The following is a 10609-nucleotide window of genomic DNA, read 5'->3' as shown; positions in this document are numbered from 1 at the left end:
ATTTTACCTCTGCTCCAAAATCAAAACTTTTAAAGGATACGGCGAGTCAGTCTCCACTCAGTCCACTCTCCAAAGCAATTTATGGCCAGCGCGGCCGCACAATCATCCTAGCATAAAGCATTAGGCCTATACTGCATTAGCATACACAACTTAAGGGAACAGCGGGAAAGTAACATTTCCCGATCCAATACCGTTTGCCATTATCTCTCATTGTATTTTCAACAAGGCAAGACGTGCTTTAATTGGCACAGGATTACGCGCTGCGCGCACACATTCTCATGGGAAAGCAATTCTGCACAAAAAATGTCGCAAAGCCAGTATACATCCGAATCACACCAAACCAAACAACTAAGTAGCTTTTGATTTGTATCCTTATCCCAGTGTGTCTCTGTCTTGTCTTGTGTGCTGCCGCTGCGTGCTATGAAATCAGGAATACGAGATGGTTAAAAAAAAGAAAAAGAAGAAAAAAAAAGATTCGTGTGTAATTGATGTTTTCCCATGGTGGGGCCCCTCCCCTACAACATAGCCTCAGGTGGAATAAATCTTTTTAGATTTTTTTTAACTCTTTTGTGGGATAAGAAGACATCAGAAGGGTTTGTCTGGGTGAGCCAATCAAGTCCCTCCCCTGCTATAGATCGCTTGCTATAATACATAGCAGTAAAAGCGGCCGCCTCGCACAAGCGGCTGTAGCTCCAGGAGACTCCGTCGCTAATTCCCACAGCCCTTTTTTTTTTTTTTTTTTTTAAACCCCCCTCCACGTTAACAGCGACCCTCCTTCAATGTGCCCCGTTATCATTCCGCTGAGGCGTTCATTTCCGCACCTGCCACGGTAGTGATCAGGCAGTTCGGCCACTAGAGGAGGAAACAAGGACATTGTGGCAGCGGACGAGAAGCGAGCGCTGCTTGGGAGAAGATATAGAAACGTCCGCCGGCTGATAAGCTATATGAGTCTTTTTTAAATCTTCAGGGGGGAAAAAGAAAAAAAAAAGAGGGGGAAAAAACCCACACACACAACCCAACATGCTGCTATTGACCAGAATCGTGGTGGTGGTTTTGGTATGCTTGTCTCTGGTGTCCTCTGGGATGGGATGTGGACCGGGCAGGGGCTACGGCAGGAGAAGACATCCGAAGAAGCTGACGCCTCTCGCGTACAAGCAGTTCATCCCGAACGTCGCGGAGAAGACGCTCGGAGCGAGCGGCCGATACGAGGGCAAGATCACGCGGAACTCGGAGCGATTTAAAGAACTAACTCCCAATTATAACACAGACATCATATTCAAGGATGAGGAGAACACGGGCGCCGACCGACTAATGACTCAGGTAAAAAGAACGAAAGAATACCTTTTTCCTTTCCATCTCCTAAACGCACCATCACTGCGCACTGCAATGACCTGCTCGTCACGCCGAAATGCGCACTGAACTCTCAGCCCTGAGCCCATTAAACTTCAGTGTATTTATGTAGGCTTTCTGGTACAGCATGGGAGTTTTACAAGGTTTTTTTCTCCCCCCCCAGCGAATATAGGAATCGCACTGGAGACGCGATGTGCAAGCGGGCAGTCAGGACAGGCGGCCTTGATGATTGTGGCAGCTTATTGAAATATTAATGTGGCCCTCTCCTCATATCTATATTTGTATCCGTGTGTGTGAGAGAGAGAGGCCCTAGTTGTTCTTTTAGGCGCACACCACTGTGTGCATGCAAAAGGATAGGATGCTGAAGATATTCCACGATTTGTAGCCTATTTAAGGTTTACATTCTACCTGGTTTGGACTGCATTTATCTCTCAGTTCTTAGCCCCAATATATGGGGAGTATATAGGCTACAATCTGCAGCGCTTCAAAACAGCCGCTCTTCTGCATGCATGGTTTGGCTCATTCAGACATAAGCTACTGTAATTCAGCCTTCCGCATGGTGTGTAGCGGTGCGTGAAAACATTGACATTTCTATCTGAATGTTCGGAACAGTATCAGTATGGGTGCATGGCATGCTGCCAATCAGTGAATATAAGGCGCACAGACCATGCCTTGGGTAAATGCATTTGTTTACAAAGTGAAAGATGGAATAGCATCGGTTTTGGCCCATTTTCTATCACAATCCAGTGTGTGTACTGTGTGCAGATATCGTTTACAATCCGCGACTATAGTGTGCAATTAATGACAAATGTTGTATAGGCCTGGCTGTATATATATGTTACACAGGCGAGACTTTGAAGATATTATTTTAATCTATAGGCTCCAGAACACCTGCACGTATAGCACAATTTTAGCAGTCAATTTCAACAAATCCAGGCGCCTGGGGGGTGATGTTGCGCAACGATGACAGCGCGGCCACCTTAACGTCTCAGTCTGGACTGAGAGCGGTGCGACGATGATGGAGCCATGCAAGCGCGCGCTGGAGTCCCAGAACCGTATACCTCGCGCCATCATCATGGGCACGAGCTCCGATTAAATATTCACTGTGCGTGCAGTCTGAACATCTCTGCTTCCTTCTCTCTGTTCTACGTCTTATATAGGGTCTCTGCTGAACCACACAAATAGAAATATATCAATAATAGCATATAAGTGTTTGGTCCTATATCAACGCTATCAATGTTGGATCCCTCCTTGTCGTCTCGATTTAAGAATAGTTGCGTGTTCCTGTTAATTGCTGCCTGCTCATATAGCACATGAACCGTAAAGAATGTGCAGGCTACAATATATAACCATGCAGGGTACTGGGTAGGCTATTGGATGTATGTGGACATCCGATTCCTGCGTAAAATGGACTGCTGGGCATCCTTCACTATAGGCAGGGCATGGACTTATAGCAACAATATGAACGTATGACCTTTGGGCAGCAAAAAAAGGAGGCAATGCTAGTTTTTAAATCGAAGCTTCATTATTACTTCACATTAGATCAGCTGATGACGCAATGGCTGTTTATTTAAAATCTAACAAAGGCAGGCATGCACCTGCAAAGGCGCCCACTGTATAACTCGGTATGCAGTAGCATTGTCACGTGGGTGTTCTGCTGTGCCAGAAGTCCATGTGCTTTTCCACGTTTTTTATTTTTTTTACGCATGAATCCAGTGGCCCTTTTTTTTGTACTGTATGCGTTGATACAATGGAAAGGCTGATAGTCTATGTGTGTATACGAATCGTTGTCATCACAGATTTGACTGTGCAAAGCCGCAGCTGTAACTGTAATGAAAGAGATGGAACATGTGTCTGTTGTGGTTTCATAAGATGCATGGCACAAAATCAATGCAGTCTAGCCTTTAGCCTATAAAAACTTGATACCCGGCGGCGGGCTGGTTTGGAGTGAACGCTTGAATCAGCATCCAGGATTAAGACAGGCAGCTCTCTCTCTCCCGGGCGAGAACTATATTAAAGAACGGCTTTGGAACGGGTCATTTCAATATTTTAACGGTTTTGTGCCAGTTGCCACATAAAGTAAATGAGCCTGACGACGCCACGTCAACCGATCAGCCACAACAAAACGTGCAAATGAATATGAATGCAGTGGTGTGTGGAATAGAGATGGGCTGGCAGGGTGTTTGCACTGACAGATACCTGTTAAGTGTTTCCTCTCTAACCGACTCGTTTGTGGGGAGATTAGCAGGGAGCTGCTTGCTTGCGGGTGAGGCTCGCTTGTTGAATACAAAAGCGCCGGGGCTGGCCTGGGCGTCCCGCTGCGCTTCATGGTGGCTGAGCAGAATTTGGCTTAATTTGCGGCACACGACCTAATTAATTAATAAATAGTTTAAAGCTTTATGGCTCTCTTGACTCGGACAATCCCATTCAGAATGTGCAGGGCGAGAGAGATATTGCCCTTTTTATTCAACACATTCTACAAGTGCTGGCTGGGTCTTTACAAAACGATTAAACGGGTTTTTAAATCACTTGTTCTCTTAAACCGTTTTGCTGTTACACCATTGACACACGAATGAGCATTTGCACGGTTTAAATTTGGACATATTCGTATGTAGGCTATACATTCACACAGGCCTATAAGAACATGACCAATTAAAGGGTGGCAAATGTAGGCCTATACGCATATACGCGCACGGGCCTACTGTAGCATGACATGTCCTATATACTGTTCTTGGATATTTGTTTTTGTGCTCAAAGTTCTTCATAAGCACAGAAAAGCCCCCTTAAACACGCCGATTTAAGTAGGCATGTCACGTCCCACGACGTTGCAGGACAGGGATAATTAAACTTTCACTCTCCCGTTGCAGTGAAAAGACTCTTTGTGGTGTTTTATTTGACATATTATGTCGAGAGCAGTTGTCTTGGAGAAGGCTAAGCATCTTCACTCAGAGCATGCAGGGCAAATACTCGAATGACAAACTCCACGTTTTTACCCCAGCATGCATGCTGCTGAAGATCAGCTTCATATCATCTGCAGATCAATTATTTATTCAAAGAATACAGACAGCTTGAAAGTAACTTACAAACGACTCATCGTTTTTGCGGCCTTAATTCGTGCTCATGAATTTGTGATTATATCAATTCATGCATGGTGTGTGTTGAGAGAAAGAAGGGGCATTGGTCGCACCTCGTCCAACCTCATCCAAGACCAAATTAAGATCCATATGTTATAGGCCATGCAGTGAAGCGAATGCGGTGACTTATCAATATTTCATCAGCAGCTTTCTTATCCGAGATGTGCCCTCGGACTCCGCCAGAAAATAGCTTTAGCCTTAGCCAAATACACATCCATTTGGGGGTCCTTGACGTGGACAAAGATTGAGAACCGGCTGGTTTCTATAGGCTATAATGGGCTGACTAATTGATCTATTTGCCTCCCCTGCAGAGATGTAAAGACAAGCTGAACTCCCTGGCCATCTCCGTCATGAACCAGTGGCCCGGCGTGAAGCTACGGGTCACCGAGGGCTGGGACGAGGACGGCCATCACTTCGAGGAGTCCCTCCACTACGAGGGCAGAGCCGTGGACATCACCACCTCCGACAGGGACAAGAGCAAATATGGCACCCTGTCCAGACTGGCGGTGGAGGCCGGATTCGACTGGGTCTATTACGAGTCTAAAGCCCACATCCACTGCTCTGTCAAAGCAGGTAGGGCTCATTCAGACATCAGACATATATGTAAGAAAAACACCTTAAATAGCCATCACGAAGAAGATACTCGATAAGTATATGATTTATGAACGTGGAATTTCCACAAAGGCTACAATTACACATTTGATTTGAAACACGCCTATGTACTTATACATCTAAAACGTCGGATCTCCACTGGCCCTTGGATGGAATTTAAATGGTATAGAGGATTGTCTCTTTCCTCCATTAGTATATATGTCTAATGTCTGACATTAGTCATATACCTGCACGTGAGCATGCCTATAATTGGGTGAATTCTGACACAAAAATCTAATTATAAGCCCGCATAGCAGGAATGGCTATTGAAATGTATTTGTTTGTTTGACATGCGGCTCTTCCTCTGCAAATAGTTATTTTTGTACTATTAGTCTATATATTATATATATTTGGGTCAGCTAAATCCTTGCCAAAACCACCTAACTAAAGTCGTCGGCTATTTCCACGCCATATAAAAGTTGGGAAAGTTCCTAACACATTAACAAGTAGTCCCAATGATCGATTCACAGTAGATATATTATAATTTTGACATATAGCCTAACTTGCCCTACTAAAGCCTGGACCATAGAGTAAATTATTTGCCCTATATAGACTAATTTATTTGCCAAATTGTCCAATATAAGACCGTTGGTTTTGTAATTAAATCCACATGCACGGACACGTTCCATCGTGTTATTGGCATTTGGCATCATATCTCATGCAGCGTCGCGTATTTCCTGATCTTACATCGCCCCACACTGTCTCATTGAGGGAACCACCAGGTCTGACAAGGCTCCTTCAGTGCACTGCATGGGGGAAAGTAACTAAGTACATTTACTTAAATACAAATTTGAAGTATTTTTTATTTTACCTGAGTTTGCAATTTGCAATATTTGTTTTACTTATACTCCACTACATATCAGAGTCAAATATTGTACTATTTGTTTTTACTCCATAATTATTAGAAAACTCTAATAGGCCTATACTACTAGTTACTTTGTTGTTACAAAACAACATTAACCACTTCAACCCTAAAAACTATATGCTGAGAGCTTATAGATCTGATATATTAATATTTTAATACTTGTGAAACAACATTCTGCATGAGTACTTTTACTTTTGGTACTTAGTATATTTGATGCCAATACTGTTGTATTTTTACTCGTTTTTTTACTTTTACTTGTAACTGCAGTATTTCTACATTGCAGTATTGATGCAGTATTGATACTTTTACTTAAGTAAAAAGAAAATTGTAGCCTACATTTTCCACCACTGCTGACCTATTGGGGAACAAACACTTTTCTTTTGCACACCAGCAGAAGTAAAAAAAATAAAAGTCAGACAAAGATAATGGGAAGCGAAGGATATAGCTTCAAACTTGCCTGAGATGTAGTAGGCTTATTTCTATCTGCTCTTCTCATATAAATCTAAGAATATTCGTTTCGACAAAGCTACATTTTATCGAAAACAGTATAATCGACAACTTAATTGCTCTATATAGTATAACATGATATAAATGATAATGTCATTACTTGGGTTATACAACTTTATGAGGCTATTTCTTTAAAAGTTAACGTCAGATAATCTTTGGTGTATATTCCCTCTAAGAGGCTCCGAGTTTATTGTAAATCCCTTATTTATAATTCAGGACACACGTCTTGAGATCATGGCAGGCCCTAGCCCACGTGTCATTGGGGGTCATGCGGCTTTATACCAAAGGGATTTGGCTGAACAATGTTGAATTCGTTGGAGTAAACCAGGTTTTAAATTATCACCTTATTTCATGAATCTGAAGGAAAAAAAGATTAAAAGCCTAAATTAAGAGCAGGACACCCTCACTCTGTGTTCCAAGGACAGCGTGATGGAGAGTGGAATGTGGAATGAGTTCTGCCGAGGCCCAAATTATTGTCATCAAGACTGTCAACAAAGCAGTTAGATGTGATAGAAAGAAAGGGGGACATTGATGTCGCACACAACAGAAAGCGTTTAAAGTCTGGGCCCTCATTTAAATTCAAATCTACATCTACAAGAGAGAGAGGGGCTTGAAAAGTGGCTTCACTGTGTAAATAGTAGCTGTGGCCGTTCTTTTTCTCTCTCTGAGAGTCTCGGCTATTTGTGTGAATTGTCGCATAGGGGTTTCTGCACCTGAGTCAATATAGGAAGAGCTGGGAAAGGCGTTAGAGTTCTTTACCAAGAGTAGTTGGAATCCACAAGCTTATGCCCCGCGCTTTATTGTTTTCTTAATTAAGAATAGATGAGCCAAGGGCTTTCAGCTTTTACTCGCCTCAGACGTGCCAATACACATTTTGGCATGGAGAAGCCAAACAGGTATCATTGTGCATATGGCCCCACTGCGATGCAAAGGCAGATAATAATACAATAGCCTGTAATAAATAGATTTTCATTCGACTGACAAAAACGAATAAATAATCCTTTATTTCCACAGAAAACTCGGTGGCAGCGAAGTCGGGCGGCTGCTTCCCAGGCTCCGCGTCTGTCACCCTCCAGGATGGACGGAGGAAGCAGATCAAGGACCTGCGGGTGGGCGACAGGGTGCTGGCCGCCGACGACAAGGGCAGCCTCGTCTACAGCGACTTCATCATGTTCCTGGACAGAGACCAGGTGTCCATGCGAGAGTTCTACGTGATCGAGACCGAGTCCGACCAGAAGATCACGCTGACCGCGGCGCATCTCCTCTTCGTCGCGGGGGGGAACAGCAACAGCAACGCCACGGACAAGGCGCCGGCGCGCACGACGCGGGCGGTGTTCGCCAGCGACGTGCGGCCCGGCCAGAGCGTGTTCGTGTTTGACGGCGCGCGGAGCCGCCTCGAGGCCGTGGCCGTCCGGCGGATTTCCACGCGGGAGCACGAGGGCTCCTTCGCGCCGCTGACCGCGCAGGGCACCATCGTGGTGGACCAGGTGCTCGCGTCGTGCTACGCGGTGATCGAGGACCACAGCCTCGCGCACTGGGCCCTGGCGCCGGTCCGCTTCGGCCACTGGCTCTCCTCGCTGCTCTCGACGCCATCATCATCATCATCATCATCGCCACAGTCCCTTGTGACGTCACAGAAGGACGGGGTGCACTGGTATTCCAAGGTTCTATACGAGTTAGGAACATGGCTACTGGACAGCCACACGATTCATCCACTTGGGATGTCAATGTACTCGAGTTGAAAACCTTTTTACTACAAAAGGACAAAACAAACAAAAAAAACACAAGACTAATGTAGGACGATGAAACAATATAGTAGATTAAAAACGAGAAAAAGACAGACAAAGGCCCCCCAGCGGAGTTGGGATATTTATTTCAAGTGACTTTTACATGATGTGTCCCTTTCAAAGAATGAATGGAGCCTTAAAACAGTTTTTCTTTGAATAATTTATTCTCATGCGAACTCTGCCGGTGTCACACAAGATGGATTCTAAAAATGGTGTGACGCGGCAAATTGTGCATAATCTATTTTTGTATGTATCTCAAGTAAAAAGAAAAAAAGTGCAAAGAGAAAGAAGAACTGTGTAGGAAAGGAGCTATAACTTTCTTGACAGGTTGTAATGTTTCTTGTGCATAATGTTGTGTGTGCAAACTGACTGTTATATTTTGGGGAGAACTGAACAAACTTCGCGCGGGGTTCCATAAATTATATTTTTATACAACAGAATTGTAAATTAGATTTTGACAGATCGTTACCGAATCACATTTCGTTATTTGAAATAGTGTAAGATATTGAGAATATATTTTAATTTAAATACAGTAGTTGGGAAAAGTATTGGAAATCTTGTACTGGCGTTTTGTTTGTTTATTAAGAATTCTATTATTTTGAAGACTGTTTCATTTAAGTTGTCAGAGTGGGACAGATATTCTGCCTCATGTCTACATCCTCTGCTTACTTTCTCTTTTCTATGTTTCTTTCCTCTCTGAGAAAATATAAACTGCACATTCTGGCAATTCAAACAGTATAAGTAGAATAAAAAAAACGTTTTTTGTTGAATAAATTAATAAGTAACTCCTGTAAAATTTACTAAAATGTATTTTTCTTTTCATATTTTGTAATAGGGAAATAGTTTTATAGAAATTACCATGCGGCAGATGCACAGTTTGGATAGTATATATAGCAAAGAAGACCATACCAGTTAACTTTCATAACAGGAAGATGTGTCAAAAATGTCTAGAGTTTATTATTTATATGTTTATTACAAAATGAGATAAAGAAAATATTCAAAACTGCAGTTGTTACATGTCTTTGTCTCAAGCTATTATAGCCTAAACCATGAAGTGAGAATATGATTTATGGGGAAATAGTTTATTTATTCACTTCATTTATGAAGATATACAGGTCTATATAACCTATACTAAGACCTGCAGTGTTTATCTTTTCATGAACACTATATTATCCAGAATATTTTAACGAATAGCCCACAACTTTCATCTCATTGTAGAAAATCGACAGGAAGTTTCCCATTAAAAATCCCACTCGAGCATACAGGCCTCTTGATTTCACGCCAAAATAACTTATAGCCAGGTATGACTATGTTCAATAGTGTTACTGGCAGAAAAGTCTTTGAACTATACCTTTAGCATGCTTGCGAAATGTTGAGACCCCGTGTCAAATTTAACGAGGTTTGCCCTCCGCAAATAACTTCTGAAAAACCTGCAGACAAATTAAACAGAACCGTGTTTGTCAGTCTTAAATCTGCTTCACAGCGGCAGTCCTGTCTGCTTGGTGAGGTCAGATTTCTCTATCAAACGACAGCACAAGCACTAAGGCGAAGGCAATTGATAAAACATTACCGCAACTTGCCTTATTGATAATACGCCAGTCACTTGACAGCAGCATTCAGCTGAACGAGGTCGACATCTCATATTGTACAAGAGCGACACCCTGTGGTTGAGATTGAGAACTGTCCGTCCCCTGTGCGTTGATACAAATAAAAAATAAATGAATGAGCCAACTGTCACGAAAAACTGGGAAATGTATCATAGAAATAAACAAACTTACACTAGGGACATGACATGAGGTGTACATGGGTTTGTTAGTCATTAGTTTGTCTATATAAAAAAGACTTGCCTAATGATGACACACACACACACACACACACACACACACACACACACACACACACACACACACACACAAAAATAATCAAGGGAAGCTTTTTATTGTTAAACTTTTCATAATTCTTCAAGATCTTTCCAAATGTTTCAAAAATAGCAGATCTATAAGCCCAAAATGAAAGAAAAAATTAAATAAATAAATTAGGGTTAGGCTGTACTGTAGACTAGAGGTTAAACAGTCAATTTAGCTGCGGACCCCCAGGAAATCTCAACAACCCCTGGTGGTCCCCGGACCCCACTTTGAGAACCAGTGGCATCGACCAAACAAGTGCCCTGACAAGTGCAAAATATTATTAAAAACTGATTAATATAGTGAATTATTTATTCATGGCAAAAGAAATACCCTGGCCTCATGCAGATTTATCAAAAGGCATAAAGGAAAACTGAACCTCGGGTTTTGCGAACACTGTTGTAACATGAA

The 10609-nt window shown here is 42.6% G+C and overlaps 1 protein-coding gene across 1 annotated transcript; it reads left to right on the top strand.

Moving 5' to 3' along the window:
• The first annotated feature begins 978 nt into the window (after positions 1-978).
• On the top strand, positions 979-8308 carry shha (sonic hedgehog signaling molecule a). Its single transcript, XM_079489350.1, has 3 exons — positions 979-1320; positions 4796-5057; positions 7522-8308. Exons 1-3 carry the CDS (start codon positions 1021-1023, stop codon positions 8247-8249), a joined length of 1290 nt encoding a protein of 429 aa, XP_079345476.1. The 5' UTR covers positions 979-1020; the 3' UTR covers positions 8250-8308.
• The last annotated feature ends 2301 nt before the right edge of the window (positions 8309-10609 follow it).

The sequence above is a fragment of the Electrona antarctica genome (assembly GCF_951216825.1).
Source record: "Electrona antarctica genome assembly, chromosome: 20".
NCBI classification, from domain to species: Eukaryota; Metazoa; Chordata; class Actinopteri; order Myctophiformes; family Myctophidae; genus Electrona; species Electrona antarctica.
This window is presented reverse-complemented; position numbering and strand designations above follow the sequence as displayed.